Below are 19075 nucleotides of genomic sequence, written 5' to 3'. Positions count from 1 at the left end.
ATCTGGCATCAGATACAGGTTCATCTTAGGTTGCTACTTAATATATGAAAGAATTGGTGCAATTAACAAACTCTTTCTTCCTCATATCTAAGATGAGTATCAGAAGATTACCTATTGGATTGTTATGAATTAAATTCATGAAAAATGTTTATAAAAGCTCCAGACAAAAAATATACTCATTAAAAATAATTAGATCTGTAATGATGCGCTTAATATAAACTGGAATTAAAAGATTAAGTCTAATAAATCCTGTATGACCTACATGTTTTCTTTATGTATAAATCTCTCCAAAACTTAAGGAGTGCTATTGAAGATGTTTTATGTTCTGTGCATTTCAGATGAATTCTGTTTGCTGTGTACTCTAAACCCAATTGAACATCATGGAAAATCAGAACAATGTCACAGAATTTGTTTTCATGGGACTGTGGGGAAATAAACAAATAGAGCTACTCTTCTTTTTCTTGTTCCTCCTCTGTTACTTGGCCGTCTTAATGGGGAACATCCTCATCTTACTCACAATCACTTGTAGTCATCTAATTGAAGAACCAATGTACTACTTTCTCTGCCACCTTTCCCTCATGGACCTCTGCTACACCTCCACCGTGGTCCCTCGGCTAATCAGGGATTTAGCTTCAGTAAGAAAAATTATTTCCTATAACAACTGTATGACCCAGCTCTTCACTGCCCACTTGCTGGCTGCTGTGGAGACATTCATCTTGGTGTCCATGGCTTTTGACCGCTATGTTGCCATTGTCAAGCCTCTGCACTACATGATCATCATGAAAATGCAGAGGTGTAAAATGCTGATCATCATGGCCTGGGTTGTGGGGTTTTGGCACTCTATTGCTTTACTGCTCATGGTATTCAATTTACCTTTCTGTGGTCCTAATCAGATAGATCACTACATAAGTGATGTGAAGCCTCTTTTGAAACTGGTGTGCAAAGATATTCATGTTGTTAGAATCTTGGTCATTGTTAATTCAGGGATTGTGGTAGTTGTTATTTTTCTTGTCCTAGTAGCTTCTTACATACTCATATTATATAATCTCAGGACACACTCTTCTGCAGGACGACGCAAAGCTCTGTCGACCTGTAGCTCTCACATCATGGTTGTAGTTTTATTCTTTGTGCCCTGTATCTATACCTATGTTCTACCTGCAGGGAGTGAGAACAGGGATAAGGAAATTTCTGTGTTTTACACAGCAATTGCCCCCATGCTGAATCCTCTCATCTATACCCTGAGAAATATGGAGATTAAAATTGCCATGCTGAAGGTATGGTCTCAAATGGTACATTCAAAATTAAAGTGACTAAGATGATATGTGTTGTATTTTTGATCCTGTGTCCTCAAAGCATTTATCGTTTGAGATTTTTAGGAAGTGTTTATGCTCTTTTAGGGGTAGTTGGACTAAATTACCTCAGACAATATATGAGCCCAAGCAACAAGTTACTGTGAGTCAGAATGCCATCTTTACTTTAAAGGGTCCAAATAGTTCAAGGTGTGACTACTTCAATTTGAGGAACTCAAGAAATGTCCTTCCAAAGCACATCTCTGATCATATCACTGCCCTCTCCAAAAATTGATATGCAACTCTATTTTCTTTGAAATATAATCAAACATTCTCACTTGTTTATCAGAAACTTCCAAAACTGGTCTAACTTGCTAGTCTCAGAAGTCACTACACTGGAAGAAAGTATGGTGTTACAATGATAGGCTTTAGGGTTTATGGGAAATGGGCGATACTGACTCTAGTTTTTATCTCTTTGTCTTAGAAATTTGCTTTAATTATATGTCTCCATTTTTAAATATCTGTAAAATGGAGTAATATTATATGTCATAAAGATGTAATGTTACTCTGGCTAACACGTCAAGTTTTAGCATTGTATGTGGCATACCTAACTCCTGTTAGGTCATTTTTCACTTTCTCTACCTTTCATCCCGCATTTCCCTTTGCTTGGATGCTTTCATCCAGGTACACTGAACCCCTCTACATTCTCCAAACACTCTCTAAAATCTCTCACTTCTGTGGCTTTATGTCCCCTATTTCCTCTATTTATAATGCCTCCACCCCTACAGTTTAGTGTACATTTCTTACGTACAGTTCATGTTTCTCTTATTTTCTTATTCATGAAGATTTTGCAGATCCATAAACAGACCAGAAGTATTTCTGATTCCTGCCCTGTTTTTTTGTGTTGCTATTCATCTGTACATTCACTCTATTTCAAATAATCCTTTGCCCTGTAATAGTCCGTCTTCTTATGAACTGTATTTTTCTACTTTGAGCCAGGTTATGTGCTATTTCTTAGCTTTTCTTTGTATCTCTCTTTTTTCTAGCAATAAAGCCAGCACAAATTAAAATGTAAATAAAGTTACTGAACTATATTCAAAGATACTATCTTCTCTTTTTTTGACTTTATACGTTGTTCTCACTTACCTAGAACTTGTCCTTTTGTTTTTAACAATCATACATTAATAGTAAAATAAGTAATGTCAGAAAGGCTAAAAGTTTAAGCTAAACATCATGTGTCTATCAGTGAGGGAATGAAATTGATCAGACTCTAAGCCCACTGTAATGTCTTCTAACCTACTTATTTTCTGCAGTAAGGAGACACTACTATTTTAATTGTTGTTTACTCCCTTGTCCATTGAATCACATAACCCAGTCTCAGCTCTGTGCTTTGGTTCCCACTTGTCCAGACATTTCTCTCTGCCCAGGCACTTGTCTTCTCAGCAGAATGGCTACATTACGTACATACAGTTTCCTTGATTGAGTTACTTCAGCCCCACAGACAAACACAAAATCCAGGAAAAATCAGAGAGAGAGCAGTGTTTGTCTTTAGGGCCAAACACCCTCCTTTTAGTGTCTTAATCTTTAAAACCTTTCACATATCTAATAATATTTTTGTTCTCCTGGATCCACCCAAACCTCTGGTATATGATGGGAAAACATTTTGTCCATCCCATAGCATTGTCCATAGCTTTGGCAAATTATTCGTAGTTCTGTTTGATCTGGTTTAATGTAGAATTGTTTGAAAGAGTATTTGGATTTTTTTAAAGTATAGAAACGTGGTGTGTTAAGTGTACCTGTGTACGTGTGCGGGTTGTGTTGTGTGTATATGGTATGGGGGGTTTTGTGGCTCTTGTGAAAAGGCCACAGAAAATTCTCATGCCATCAGAAGGAATGCTATGAAACAAAACCACACAAAAATATTATTTGTTTTCTTTTCTCAAATGTATACAAGATGTTTGTCAAAACCATAATGATATTATATATTAAGGTCACAAAATATATTGAACCAAGGTAAGTTATCTACTTGCTATGCACTATTTCTAAGATTCGCTTTCCAGCCTGCATCACAATATCTAATACCTTAAAAAAATTGTCAAGTTAATGTGTAGAAGAATTTGATAAAATATTTTCCTCAGCATGTGAGTGCAAACAGAATATTTAAGAAACATTTATGGTATTAAATATGTAATTTAATCAATTCTATCTATTTATATACCAATTTATTAGTAATTTACAAACCTACCTTACTAAATGTTTTTAAAGGAATACCTTAATCGGTTACTGAACACTCACATTAGAGAGACACACTATTTAAGCCCCAGAGTTGTCAGAAAACATCAGACTGGAAGAAGATTAGAAGACTTAACTGGGGCCTAATGGAAAGAGTGGAGTCCGTAATGAGCTATGCATGATGCAGTTGTATGTGACTTCCTGTCTCAGTCACATTCCATCCCTCACTCTTTCCTCAGCCCTTTCCCTGTCTCTGGTCATCCATTGAAAGAGATGATTTAGACACTTCTAGGCTATTCTAGTATTCTTTTCAACACCAGAGAGAGACCTACGATTATGGTGTCACATATCCTAGATATTTCAAAGCAATCTTAGTTTCAAATAGTTCTTCCTTTCCTCTGTACCTAAACCAACAACTTTCCCACTGCATTTTGATTTTACTAAATATCGCTTACAATAGCTGCTTCATCTGAAACTGCACAAAATAATCTTATTTTACTTCAAGTTCTGATATTTTTACTATATAAGGAGCCATAATCTGAATTGAGTACACCACAAGGAAAAGTAGTCTGGAGTTAAATATATCAAAAGAAGATGAAGGCCCTTTCTGAGGCTTGGTGCCTTCCCACTTCTGCCCAACTTGTACATTAGAGCCACAATAATTAGAATATGTTCTCACATGCAGGTGGTTCTGAGGGGATATGGTGTGTCTAGTGCATTATGGTGGCCAGGAATCTAAGCTCTCATGTGAGTAAGATCTGTTTATGATAGGCTAGTTGGCTGACTTTGAACATAGTCCACCTGCAGTTCCTAGTTTAATTCTCGGTATATAGCAAACATCTTTTGTGTGGTTATAGCAGTTGCTCTTGTTATCAGGACTTTAGAGAATTCAAGCTCCCTGGCCAGAGATCTTAAGCAGTTGGCTAGTAAGAGGTTTTATCTAGGCTTTTTGAGTTTGAAGATTCAAATTTTTAAAAACTGTGCTGCCTGCCTATCCATTAACAGGAGTAAAAATCTGTACTTAATCGTAAGTTCACTAGAAAAACACAGATGGTTGGTTCTTGCCTCAGCTGGAACCACCTATTGATGGGGAAAGGGAGGTGGACATGTTGGTGATTTTCTCTCTGAAGATAGCTATGGGCTTCACTGGAAATATTTTCCTGCAGAACAAGGGTGTCTCCTGACTTCACATTTCCTTAGAAGGAAGAAAGAAACTAGGAAGCCCCTGTTTGCCCCGCCCACTGTCCTGCCTTCATTCAGTGAATATCCTCAACATCAGCAAGTCATACTCTCTTTCACATGCTCAAGTTATTTCTGATTGATTTCTCAAGCACTGCTATCTTTTTATGCTCCCTAAATTCTTTAACTTCAATGTTTTGTTTTCACTAATCTTATGTAGTTCTGCCCTCTAAATATTGTAAATTCTATGATAAATGTATGAGATAACATGCATATAATTATTTCATTGTTCCACAGTTAACGTAAAACATGAGGGTGGGCAGGACACCATATGTTTTCATTAAACATATTTTTCTTCCAACTACAAAAGCTTTGTTATTGTACATGCTGAAAACTGAAAACCATGTTGAAAGAGTATAAAGACCTTAATTTATAGAAAGAAATATTGTGTTTATGGACCACATAGCTCTGCGTTATTATGATGTGAATTCTCCACAAATGAATCTCTGGCTTCAAGCAATCCCAAACAAAATATGAACAGGCATAAATTTAGAATTTCTAAACTGATCTAAAATGTATATGGAAATGCAAAGGACCTAAGTTAATTCCCAGAACTTTAAAACAGAACAAAGTTGGAGAACTTACACTATCTGCTTTCAAGGTAAATTATAGAGCTACAGTGTTCAAAACATTGTGATGTTTTTGTAAAGATATACTGGCAGATCAATAGACCAGACTGGAAAGTCCAGAAGTAGACCGGCAGACGTTGGTCAACTAATTCTGAACAAAGATCTGGTAATTTAGTGGAGAAAATAGCCTTTGCAACAAACGGTCGTGGAAGTGTTGGGCGTCCAAATGTAACAATCACAACAACATAAAAAACCTTTCATCTATACATCACGCCTTGTATACATTTATTTCAAAGTGGATCTTAGACCTACATACAACATGCAAATATATAAAAAACTTAGAATAAAACGTAAGAGAAGATCTTAGTGACCTTGGATCGGAAAAATAATTTTTAAATACAGTACCAACAGTCTGGTCCATTAAAAAAAAGATAAAATGTATTTCACCAAAATTAAAACTTTTGCAGCAGAACAAGTTATATCTCTGGGGTGAGTTTAAGATTTGAGGATGTAAATGCAATACTTACATATGTTTCTAAGAGGTGTCCTAGTGTGTATTTATCAGAGGAGAAGATTAGAGATATGACCAGCTGTCTTTTTTTTTTTTTGTCTGTGGATTGATACCTGCTAGTTTGAGTAAAGCTTGGTCAACATTGAGCATAATGTTGAAATGAAGAACCAGTAAAACACTGGATTTTGATATCTTCTATGCTCAAATCCTAGATCCTTCATTTACTCAGAATTTCTAGATTTTCAAAGACTGGAAGCGAGCACCAAAATTAAAAATACTCATTTTCTGCTTTTTGTTGCTTACTGGCTATTTGAGCTAGTTATTTAACCTCTAGAAACTTCTGTGTTCTTATATGCATAATACAGGAAACAATATTGATGTCAATATGTGCATTATACTGAGTATTAAATAATATAATGATCTTAAACACATACCAATAATCCCTCAATAAATTATTGTTATTCTTATTAGTTTGCTTAGTAGCGTGATCCAAATCAGATTAGGTAATATAAAATTTGATTTTCTGATGTGTTAAATGGAAGAGAAGACTTTATGTATGGATTTTTATATCGTAGAGAAAGAGAGACTAACTGAACTTTATTGTGAATATTCAGTGACAGGAGAAAAAATCAAATGGCAAGCACAGTAAAAGCTTTGCTATACTTCCAGTGCTTTCTTCCTCTGATTTTTCCATCTACTTTTACTTTTCTCCCTGCCAAGTTTATGGGGAAAAATAAATTTATTCTTTTATCTTTGCTTTTCTTTGTCTCCCTTCCCCCAACCATCTACTTCATCAATTTTAACCCCTAACAATGAGTAAGTTGGTACAAATTATGTTATCAGGCATCACTGATTTTATTAATCTATCTGCTCTACACACCTAAGATCTTGATAATGGTTCATTCTTGGACTGTAAATGCCCATATTTGGTTCTCTTTGTCCTACTCCTCTGAGATTTTTTAAAAGCTAACCTAATACTATCACAAGCTACCTTAGTTTCCCTTCTATTCTTCAGAAAGTTGGAAGAGCACAGAGCAGTCAGTTTCCTATAAACTTTTTGGGCCTCCAGGGAAGTAGTGCCTGAGGCAGGATAAGGCAAATGTGGAAAGTCAATACCCAAGGCCTCTAGGGACATTGTCATGGACAGTGGTGTAGTGATATTTGGCCAGGATGTGTTTTGAAGCACCTTTGGGAATTTAATTACTTACAGCATTGAGAGACGTATTAATTCTTGTATTTAGCTGAAGTTCGTACTGTTCTTCTGAATCAAATTTTCTTCAGGCATGGGCATAAAATAGACAATTCCTAAGACCTAAATACCGCGTTAGCTTTTGCAGGAATTTAAAAACACTTTGTTTAATTTTTACTGTGCACTAGTATTGAGATGTTCAATTGACATTTAAAATCCTATCGTGCTTTCCTGAGGCATAAAGATGCACTTCTCCTTGCATCACAGACAGTTTTAATAAATATTTGAAGTCTACTTCCCTTGTAAACCTATAGAAGACTTAAGATGTGTTGAGATTTTCAAAATATTTTCAGAGAACTAATCTGGATGTGTTTGGTTTACTGGTTTGTAATTCTGTGCAGATTTTGATACTAGAGATGAATTGGCAGAGTGAGTATCTGAGGGTGAAATTTTTCCTTAATGCAGCCTAAGACTATCCGGACAGCACTCAGATCTGATGTGAAGGTAGTGAATTACCCATGGCACCTTGGTTTGACAAGGGCCCTATCAGCCATATGCTTGGCTAATTATATGAGTTTTATATTTGTTCTACATAATTTCATTCTGAAGGCTATAACTTCTTTTGTAGCCTATGGTAATTTGATTATTATAAAAGTGTTTTAGCTTTTAGTTTGAGTTTTAATTGTGCATATTTAAAAGCAAAGTTGTCATTAAGAATAATAAAGTTAAAACATTTTCAAATTGGTAGTGAATTACACTGTGTCCCATTCTTGTGATTACGTGTAATCTTCCATATTACTGTTAAGAAATAGCACAGTTTATGCTAGAATGTATGCAAATATGAAGAGTCTTCTATCTATCAAAGCACCTGCCATCCTAAAATAGACCAATTTCATCTGAGTCAACTAAAGTAAGTTTATACCATGCTACGTTCTGATACATTAAGATAAAATTTGAGTATGCCATGGGAACTCTAATTTAAATATAAGAGCTTCTATTCTAATGCTACTAGCTTAATCAAAAGGGTACTCAGTATTTTTATTCAGTACTATCAAAGAAGAAAATTAATTGTTTGACTATACTTTTAAAGTGCAAAAAATCAGGCTAGTTTTAATGTTAAACATTCCCTAAGAGGACCAATCTATCTATCATTAAACTTACTTAAATGTTTTCATTAACACATGCTGACATTAAAGTTTATCTGATCAGTTATTAAATTCATGTTGTGAATTTTTTTCTTTATTTTTCCATTTAACTAGATTGTATGTATTTGCATGACAATTTATGTGATTCTAAACTACTCACTCAAAGAGGAAAGAGCATGAAAGGAATATGGCTGTGTTATGAACCACGTATGTCACTGGGGTAAGTCACATTACCTCATGCATTCCTCATTAAATTTCTGAATTATGTAATGATATCTTAATTTTGTACAAGAGGAAAATGAAGTTTAAAGTGATTAAACAATTAGCTCAAGGATTGCACTGATCAGTTTATTTGGCATTCCTCAACATTTGTACCTCTTTCTGTTGATGCCAACTGTTCTAATGACTTATTCAGTGGTTGCCTGATATTCTTTATTTCATCAACTGTGACTTCAACTTATTCATAGGAGTTCTCCTTAGTATCTCTGTGATCAAAATCTTATTTTTATGACAATAGTTCTCCTCAACAGACTTTCCTCTTTTATATCTGGCAACAGAAATGATCGTATAGCAAGTTCCCTCAGATTACAGAATGGATTTTAAGAGCTATTGTAAATTGAATATGAAAGATCATCTAGAGGACAAACAAGAATCCAGATTTAACCAATTTACATTTTTATAAAACTGAAGGAAAATTGGTTCAAATAATTTAGAATCCGAGAATTCTAGAGTACATGTTTATATTAAATACTCCATATCTCTTTACATACATAAATACTTAGAAAGACAGATGGATTGTTTTGTTAACCCATTATCTTTCATGTTCTTTTATACTCAGATACGGATTCAAAATAGTCTTTTCATTGCTGTTCCTCAGGACACCTTCTGCCATCCCTCTCAGCTCTCTTGTATTCAATGTAGATCCAGATTGAGGGAGAATCAGGACTTTTGTCTTCGAACGTTCACAGTATATTATTTTCCAATCGTGAGAAATGTTTAGCTTCTTTTGATCTGAGTCTCTTCTATTTAAAATTAGAGATTTGGATTAGTCAATGATTTCCACCTTTAAATTTTTCACAGTTAACTTATATGATAATTCTTTGTAAATCACTTTGTTTTAGGTAAATTAATGTATTTGAAAAATTAACATAATTCCACCTCATAAACAACGAATCAGTATTAGTTGTAATAAGTAGAAGATAGGTCAGTGATCCCCACTCCCAGAAAATTTTTCAATATGCTTATGTTATCATTAACTGCTGAATACTCTGTAACTGACAATTATCCTAAAACAGTAAGAACAAGCTGAAAATTTCTCCTTTGCAAAGTTAGAGATTTGAATAATAATTAAAAATAAAATTGATGCCCTACAGTACATTTTTGAATGCCTACCTGTTAACTACTTGATATCTGTAATTGCCTCCAAGGCTATGAATAACATAGATACTGATTTTAAGAATCACTAGTGTTATAGGCTTTTACTCTCTGAAATTAGAAGTATGCAGGTTAAATAACAATCTGACTAACAATGTTTTCCTTATCTGAAGTGAAACTTTCCCAGCAACTGAGGCTGGCAATTAAAAGTGTCTCCTTCTCCCTTAGGACTTAAGAACAACCCCAGTTTCAGGAAGCCTGGATAACATCTAAAGTGTCTGGATGTCACATCCCGCATCTCACTGACCATAAAGAAAAAATCCATCTGCCTCAGCAAAGTCTGGCACCCACTCACAATCTAGAGACCACCAGCAAGAAAGAAATATGTGCTTTCTGGCATGTAGCCCCAAACCGGACTGTTGGACTTCCTCTATATAACCCCTTACCCACTTTTTTTTCTTTTGAGGAAGATTAGCCCTGAGCTAACTACTGCCAATCCTCCTCTTTTTGCTGAGGAAGACTGGCCCTGAGCTGACATCCATAGCCATCTTCCTCTTCTTTATACGTGGGACACCTACCACAGCATGGCTTTTGCCAAATGGTGCCATGTCGTACCCAGGATCTGAACTGGCAAACCCCAGCTGCTGAGAATCGGAAGGTGCGAACTTAACCGCTGTACCACTGGGCTGGCCCCCTTACCCACTTCTCGATGGGGAGCCAGTAGTTCCTAAGGCACTGGCTGGCTGCTGTTCCCTTTGCCTGGCAAAGAAAATAAAGCCTTCTTTCCTTTTCACCTAAAACTCAGTTCTCGTTATTTGGATTGGCACTGAGTTCAGAGACCAAACATCTGGTAACAGAAAAGTTGATGATTTTTAAATAACTTTGCTAGAAAAACATTCTCTATTTTTTAAAATAAACATCTAGGGATCCAGATATGACTGTCACATCAGGTCCAGACAAAGGTAGAAGGTATTGTAGCTTTTGAAAACCAAATGAAGTCAGATAATTCCTCATCAATGGTGTAGTCTGTTTATTCTTTACTCATTTTGTACTGATTCAATAATGTCTTAAGATTACATATTAAATACAAAAGATGCAAATCCATGAATTTTTCATTTATTTATTATTGCATCAAATACCACTGAGTGCTTCCTGACCACAAAGTTTCTCTAAAGTTACCTTCTGTATCATCTCCATCATCTCCTTTTATTGATGATAGTTCCTTAGATTGCATGTAAAACACATGAAATTTCTAGCAAAATCACGACATATGCACAATTCAAACAATTTGGGCAATTTAATGATTTTTATCTATCCTTTAATGATTGCCCTCACAAACTTCAATGGCAGTACTAATTGTTTTCAACACATTAAAATGTAAATATTAGAAAAGAATGACTTTGCTCACTATTTTTCACAATTTCAGTTGTTAGTTGGCATTCTTTCCTTTGCTGAATAATTTTTAACCATTCTTTGCTTTTGAATAAGACAGCAACAACATTGGTTTAGCATGACCCATTGTGAAAGGCTGATCACACAGCAAAGAAGAGGGTGCTCTACACAAATTAGAATTCAGCAATTCACATTCAAACACATTTAATTTCCTGGGATTTACTCTCAGATAATTCAGGGAATTTGACCAGATAATGGTAGAAAAATAAAGATGGCCTCTTGTATAAGATACACATATTTAAAATATAAGCAAAAAAGCATGCTTTACTTAGACCAATTTTTTAAAATATTTTTATCTAAATAATATAATTAACACTAATAAACAGTTTTTAATTTTCAAAATATCATTTAAATATTTTAAATCATTATTGGTGAAATATATAATTATTCCCATTATTCCCCCTGTAATATTATTCCACAATAGATTCATCAAATAAGAGACTAATAAAAATGATAAAGCAGTTTCATTCAATAAATCAAGAACAATTAATATTCTATTCATGTCAGTTTATTTTCTAATAAATTTTATATTATTGTGACCACATTGTTAATTTTTCATCAAAATTTATATTTTCTTTCTTTCAGATACATAACTCATTTATGTATATCATACTCCAAACTCAAATATATGGAAAGTCAGATAAATACATCCGAATTTATTATTCTAGGTCTTTCTTATGACCAAAATATACAGGTATTTTGCTTTGTGCTCTTCTTATTCTGTTACGTTGTCCAGTTGGTAGGAAACCTTCTGATCCTCATCTCCATTAGATGCAGTCCTTTTTATAAGCAACAAATGCACTATTTCCTCAGCCACTTATCTTCAACAGGCATCTGCTATACCTCTAGTCTTACCTCCAAATTAATTGCTGACTTGCTGGGGGGGACAAAAACCATTTCCGATGGTAGTTGCATGTTACAGGTCTTTGCCATGCGCTCCTTTGGCACTGTTGAGGTTTTCATTCTTACTGCTATGGATTTTTATCACTATGCTGCCATCTGTAACTCTCTACACTACTGGATTATGATGAACAGGAAAAAGTGTGATCTCCTACTTCTGGCTGCTTGGGTTGGTGGGGATGTCCATTCCTTTCTTCATTTATCTCTGACAATCCAGCAGCCATTTTGTGGTCTTAAAGAAATTGATCACTATTTTGTGATGTCTTCCCTTTGCTAAAAATTGCTTGTACTGACAGCTACTTCACTGGTATCCTGGTGGTTGAAAATTCAGGTATATTTAGCTTAGTTACCTTTTTTGTTTTATTTGTTTCTTATGCAATTACACTACTCACTTTAAGAAATCACTCAGCTGAGGGAAGGTGCAAAGCTCTCTCTACCTGTGGTCTCGTATCACTGTGGTCATCCTATTTTGGGGGCCTACAATCCTTATCCACCTAGACCTATTACTTTCCATGAGGACAAATTATTTGCACTATTTTATACCATCACTGCTCCCATCTTCAATTTCTTGATTTATACATTGAGAAATACAGAGATGAAAAACACCATGAGAAAAATTTTGTGTCGTGTTATTTTCAAAGGAAGCACACAATTAATTTGAAGAAGCTTATGACTGAGCATCTTCATGGAAGAAAAGGGCTTGACAAATTCATCCCATTTGCAATAACATGGAAGGACCTAGAGAGAATTATGCTAAGCGAAATAAGCCAGTCTGAGAAAGGTAAACACCAGATTATTTCACTCATATGTGGAATATAAACAAGTACTGAGACAAAGAACACAGTTCAGTGTTTACCAGGGGAAGGGCAGTGGGGAGGCACTGGGAGTGAAGGGGATCACTTATGTGGTGACAGTCAAGAAATAAAGTACCACTGAAATCTGCTTTATGCTGTATGATTTAAACTATATGACATTCTAGAAAAGGCAAAACCGTGGAGACAGCAAAAAGATAAGTGGTTACCAAGGGTTGAGGGGAGGGAGAGATGAACGGGTAGAGCAAAAGATTTTTAGGGCAGTGAAACTTCTCTGTATGTTACTAGAATTATGGATAAAGCGTCGTTATACATGTCAAAAGTCATAGAATGTACAACACCAAGATATAAAGTATGAATCTGGGTGATAAGGTTGTGTCAATGTAGGTTCCTTTGATGTAACAAATGTACCACTCTGGTGTGGGAGATTGTCCCCTTGTGGCGATATGGGTGTATAGCACATTTCTGCACTTTCTGCTCAATTATGCTGTGAACATAATTATTAGGAAAATGCAAATAAAAACTACAATATCTCACTTCATGCTCATCAAAATGGCTATTGCTGAAAAGTAAGTGTTGGAGAGGATGTGGAGAAAAGGGAACTCTTACACACTGCTGGTGGGAATGTAAACTAGAGCAGTCACTAGGGAAAACAATACGGAGGTTCTTCAAAAAATTAAAAGTAGAGTTACTACATGTCCCAGCTATTCCTCTTCTGGATATTTATCCAAAGAACACAAAGACACTAATTTGAGGATACATATGCATCCCTTTCTTCATAGCAGTACTAATCACAAGGGCCACGACTTGAGAACAACCTAAATGCCCATCAAAAAATGAAAGAGAAGAGAAGATGTGGTATATTTATACAAGGGACTGCTACTAAGCCATAAAAAAGATGAAACCTTGCCATTTGTGACATCATGGATGGACCTTGAAGGATTATGCTGAGCAAAATAAGTCAGATGGAGACAGTCATATGTCATATGATTTGACTCATATGTGGACAATAAAGCAATGACCAACACATAGATACATGAATAGACTAGTGGTCAAAATAAAATATGTTGAGGCTTTTTAAATTATCTAATAATTAGCTTTATAAATATTTTCTCTGTGCATGCAAAGAATAAGTATTCTTTGTTAGATATATAATTTTATATATGCTTATATATGCTTCTGAATTGTGCTATTCAGATCTTTTATATCCCTCCTTATTGCCTGGTTTATTCATCAATAATTAAAAAAGGAACATTTTAATCATCACTATGAAGTTGGATTTTTATGGTTCTTAATGTAGATATAAGTTTGTTTCAAACATTTTTAGACTTTATTATTAAGTACATGTATGAGTCAGGGTCATGGAGCAAGGAGAAGAGTGAGTCAAATGCCATAACTTAAGGGGAGTATTGTAAGAGATTATTTTCAAGATGTGTATGGCTGTAGGAAATCCATAAGATGTGCAACACCCTGGGACTAGAAAGATCTGGATATGTAAGAGTACAATGGACATCCAGAATGGCAAACAGAGCGGAAATAAGCAATTAAAACAGGAAAAAGTACATTACAAAAATAAAATAAACTTTGGAGGGATCTTGCATGGACCCACGAGGATCATGCACTATGTACTAAGGACTATGACTTACTCAACCTGTTCCATTTAGGTTCTACTGACTGTTCTCTTTCTCTCACCTGAGGTGGGGGGGAGACAAAACAAGGCAAAACAAATACAAACTAAAATGGAAAAGGAAATATGACTAAAAGGAAAAATGACTATACATTGTGGCATTTCCCAATTCTAACCAGTACTCAAATGTTAGATGATGCTAAGTAACACAAGATAGTGTATATGACTTCTAAGTTTCCAGTGAGTATAATTAAATGTTGAGAAATTGTTTCTAAATCTCCATCCTAATGGCAATGATGTCATGTTGATGAGGAAAATATTATTACTTTTCAGATTTTCTCAGTATATTTTTATAATTGGATAATAAAGATTTCAATATTTATTAAATATATATTATATACTTCAGTCCTTATAAAAATTATTCTAGCAGAAGAGAGAAATAGAAAAAATACACATAATCTTTCATCACTGCTATAATATTATAGAAGTATTGAATCATTCTCATGATAATTCTCAAGAAATTAAATGAAAGAAGTGAGTCTCAGGTCGATCTATATGCCCACTTAATAGTATCGGCTTTATTTTTACAATTACAACCACACACACTGGCTGCTGTAAAACGCCTGTGGGACTTTTTTCCCTCTAGTCCCTCTTGTGCTTTTAACCCCAGGTATTCCCAGAAATGCTGTCCTAAAAGCTTCTTTTGGATGGAAGATTCATGGTGGAGTCAGAGGCATTCCACATCTATATGATGTTTCATAGCACAGTCTCAGAAAAATAAAATTAACTAGACTAAAGGATAACCTGACATTCCAAAGAAATGTAAAATCTTGCAGAAGTGAGCATTATAATTAGTTATATGTATATATATTTAAATTAGTATAAAATAATTGGAATTCTGAATAGCCATTTTATACAAAATTTTGATCTTAGTAATTCAAATTTTTAAGTTTAAATTCTTCTGGATTAATATTTTTTTGTGTTCATTTTCAAGAAAGGATATTCAGGAAAATCTGAATGATAATTTGAGGGTAAATTGAGGATTTTAAGCCTTTATTTGTATTAGTGAGAAGACATTCAAACATAATGAAAAAAGTATGAGCTTTCAAATCAGAGAGAAATGGTTTATATAGACCTTCCCCTTAGTACTTCTGTAACCTGAAGTCCTACTTTCATCATTTGCAAAACAGGGACAATAATACAATAATTATTTGCTATTATTAGGTCATAGGGAAGATGAAATTGTTGGTACATGAAAAGTATTTAGTAAGTATTTAGAACATATTGTTACTTAGTCTGTGGTATCTAAGCATTTTGCTCTAAATAAGTCAAATAATATAGCCCATAACTTTCAATTTCACAATCGTTCTTTATTATAGATGTGTTGAATAAACAGAAAAATCATCTCAAAGTGACCTTGATAGATTTTTACACTATCCGTATACTCTAATATCCTTAGTTATACATCCCACTCCCCAAGAATCTTATTTCAATGTTTTTTTTTTCCTTTCAAACTCCAGTTGACATGTCTTTGCAAACAATTTCTCACACAGATTTTTCTCAAGGAATTTAAAGTGTAAAGAGGGGATTTCTGGGAGATGCTCTTTAACTGAAAGGTATGTGAAAAGGTAAACTCAATATTCTTCGCTCAAAAAACATTGTGTATCTAAACATATATATGGGTGGAGTATGTGTGTATGTGTGTGTGTATGAGAAAGGTAGAGAAAGAGAGAACAGGGATAGAGAAAGAAAGGAAAGAGTCACAGGGAGATTTGATGAATTAAAAGAAGACCAGAAGGAAAATGATGTGAGGATCAGACTGGGGGATGTTTCTGTATGAGGTAGCTTGCTCAGAGAGTTCCTGCTAGACCCAGTCTATGGGCATTGCTTTGAAGCCTCTTTGTCCATATCGGTCTGTGTTTTCCCAGCTGATGTTCAATCATTGTAATCTGAGCAGTGCTGGCCCAAATGTTAAGAGATACTGAGGCTTGCACCAATGTTCAGGAGACATTCTAAACTAAAAGTTGCCCTTTCTAAGATTTGATTCTCTAGCTTTTATACAGTTTTGTACTATAATTTTAACGAAATGTTATCTTTAGATTTTTTTTACATCCTTTGATCAGATTCCTCCACATTAAAATAACTGTTTGGATATTCTCAACTTGTACATAAAAAAGTAGCTTGCTAAGATCTATTTTGAACCCAGTACAAACTTATACAAAAATCTTTCTACACAGCTTACATGTGGCATAGAGAAGGGGAGGCACTGGCTTAAAGTTATACGGAAGTTAACAGCAGAGATGGAGAAACATCTCATATCCTTTATGGAGGTGGACAAGAGCTGGAATTTCATTTGCTCGGTGTATAGTGTCAGCTCCCAGGAGCATGGAATCTGGCATCAAATATATCTTCATCTTAGGTTGCTACTTAATATCTCAGTGAATTGGTTTAATTAGCTGAACTCTCCTATGTTTTGTTTCCCCATATTTAAAATGAGTATTAAAATAGTACCTATCGCATTTTTATAAGTTAAATGCATGCAAAATGTTTACAAAATTTTTTAGACAGAAAATATGCTCTCATTAAATATCATTTGACATATAATGATGCCTTTAATCTAAAAAGCATTTAGCAGATTAAGTCTGTAGTAAATCCTGTATGATCTACATCTTTTTTTAATGTATAAATCTCCCCAAAGTTTAAAAAGTGCTACTAAAGATGTATAATGTTCTGTCCATTTCAGATGTATTGAGTTTCTGCTGTGTACTCTGAATTCAACTCAACCTCATGGAAAATCAAAACAATGTCACGCAATTTGTTTTTATGGGCCTGTGTGAAGGTAAGCATATAGAGCTACTGTTCTTTTTCTTGTTCCTGCTCTGTTACATGGCTGTCTTGATGGGGAATTCCACCATCTTACTCACAATCACTTGCAGCCATCTAATCCAACAACCCATGTACTACTTTCTCTGCCACCTTTCCCTCATGGACCTCTGCTACACTTCCACTGTGGTCCCCAGGCTAATCAGGGACTTAGCTGCCCCAAGAAAAAATATCTCCTATAACAATTGCATGACCCAGCTCTTCACTGCCCACTTGCTGGGAGGTGTGGAAATGTTCATCTTGGTGTCCATGGCCTTTGACCGCTACATTGCCATTGTCAAGCCCCTGCACTACGTGGTCATCATGACTCGGCAGAGATGTAACATGTTGATTGTCATGGCCTGGGTTGTAGGTTTCTGGCACTCTGTTGCTTTACTGTTCATGGTACTCAATTTACCTTTCTGTGGTCCTAATCAGATAGATCACTATGTATGTGATGTGAAGCCTCTTTTGAAACTAGTGTGCAAAGATATTCATTTTGTTAGTATCTTAGTGATTGCTAATTCAGGGATGGTGGCAGTTGCCATTTTTTTTGTCTTAGTAGCTTCTTATATATTCATATTATATAATCTTAAGACCTATTCCTCTGCAGGGCGACACAAAGCTCTCTCGACTTGTAGCTCTCACATAATGGTTGTAGTTTTATTCTTTGGGCCCTGTATCTATATTTAAGTTCTACCTGCAGGGAGTGAGAACAAGGATAAGGAAATCTCTGTGTTTTACACTGTGATTGCTCCAATGTTGAATCCTCTCATCTATACCCTGAGAAATGTGGAGATGAAAATCACCATGCAGAAGGTGTGGTCTCAAATGGCACATTCGGAATTAATGTAACTAAGGTGATATTCATTGTGCTTTGAGTCCTGCATCCTAAAAGCATTTATCATTTGAGATATTATAGAAAACATATAAACTTTCATTGGGGAGTTGAAATAAATGATCTCTGACAATATATGAGCCAAAGAACACATTAGTGTGATTTAGAATGCAATCTGCACTTTAAAGTGTATGACTACGTGCATTTGAGTAATGGAGACATGTCCTTCTAAAGTAGACGTTTGATCATGTCACTGCCCTCTCCAAAAATTGGTATGGAACCCTATCTACCTTAGAGTAAAATCAACCTTTTCATTTTTTTATCAGAAATTTTCAAAGTTGGTCTGAGGCTAAGTTACTAGTCCTAGAAGTCACTGCACTGGAAGAAAGTATGGTATCATAATGATAGGCTTTGGGGTCAGGAAGAAATGGGTGACTACTGATTGTAAGTTTTTATCTCTGTTTCTTGACAGTTTGCTTTAATTATACAAGTCTCCATTTTTAAAATATCTATGAAATAGGGTAATATTACCCTTCATAAAGATGTAATATTACTTTGGCTAACACACGGGAAGTTTTAGCACCGTGTGTGGTGTATAGGAAATTCATGTCAGGTCATTTTCCTCTTTTCCTTCCTGTCTTCATATGTTCCACTTTGCTTGGATGTTTTCCTCCAACTACACTGGAACCCTCTACACTCTCCAAACATTCTCTGAAATCTCTCATCTTTGTGGCTTTATTTTTCTATATCCTCTGCTTAGGATGCCTCCATCCCTATACTTCATAGTGCACATCTTACATGCAATTCATACTCCTGATAGTACTTTATTCAGAAAGACTGCAGATCCATCAACAGACTAGAAGTGTTTGAATTGCAATACAGCTAAACATTTTCTGTATTTCATATTTTTATTTATTTATTTTGAGGAAGATTAGCACTGAGCTAACATCGGTACCCATCTTCCTCTACTTTATATGTGGGACGCCTACCACAGCATGGCTTGCCTAGTGGTGCCAGGTCCGCACTCGGGATCTGA

At 35.1% G+C, this 19075-nt stretch overlaps 1 protein-coding gene and 2 pseudogenes across 1 annotated transcript; all 3 read left to right on the top strand.

The window, feature by feature from the left end:
- The first annotated feature begins 380 nt into the window (after positions 1–380).
- Positions 381–1310, top strand: OR4A128B (olfactory receptor family 4 subfamily A member 128B). Its single transcript, NM_001391200.1, is given in 1 exon segment — positions 381–1310. A coding segment is annotated over 1 exon segment (930 nt).
- On the top strand, positions 11629–12561 carry OR4P81P (olfactory receptor family 4 subfamily P member 81, pseudogene; annotated as a pseudogene).
- On the top strand, positions 17127–18056 carry OR4A126P (olfactory receptor family 4 subfamily A member 126, pseudogene; annotated as a pseudogene).

Source organism: Equus caballus, chromosome 12 (assembly GCF_041296265.1).
Source record: "Equus caballus isolate H_3958 breed thoroughbred chromosome 12, TB-T2T, whole genome shotgun sequence".
NCBI lineage: Eukaryota > Metazoa > Chordata > Mammalia > Perissodactyla > Equidae > Equus > Equus caballus.
This window is presented reverse-complemented; position numbering and strand designations above follow the sequence as displayed.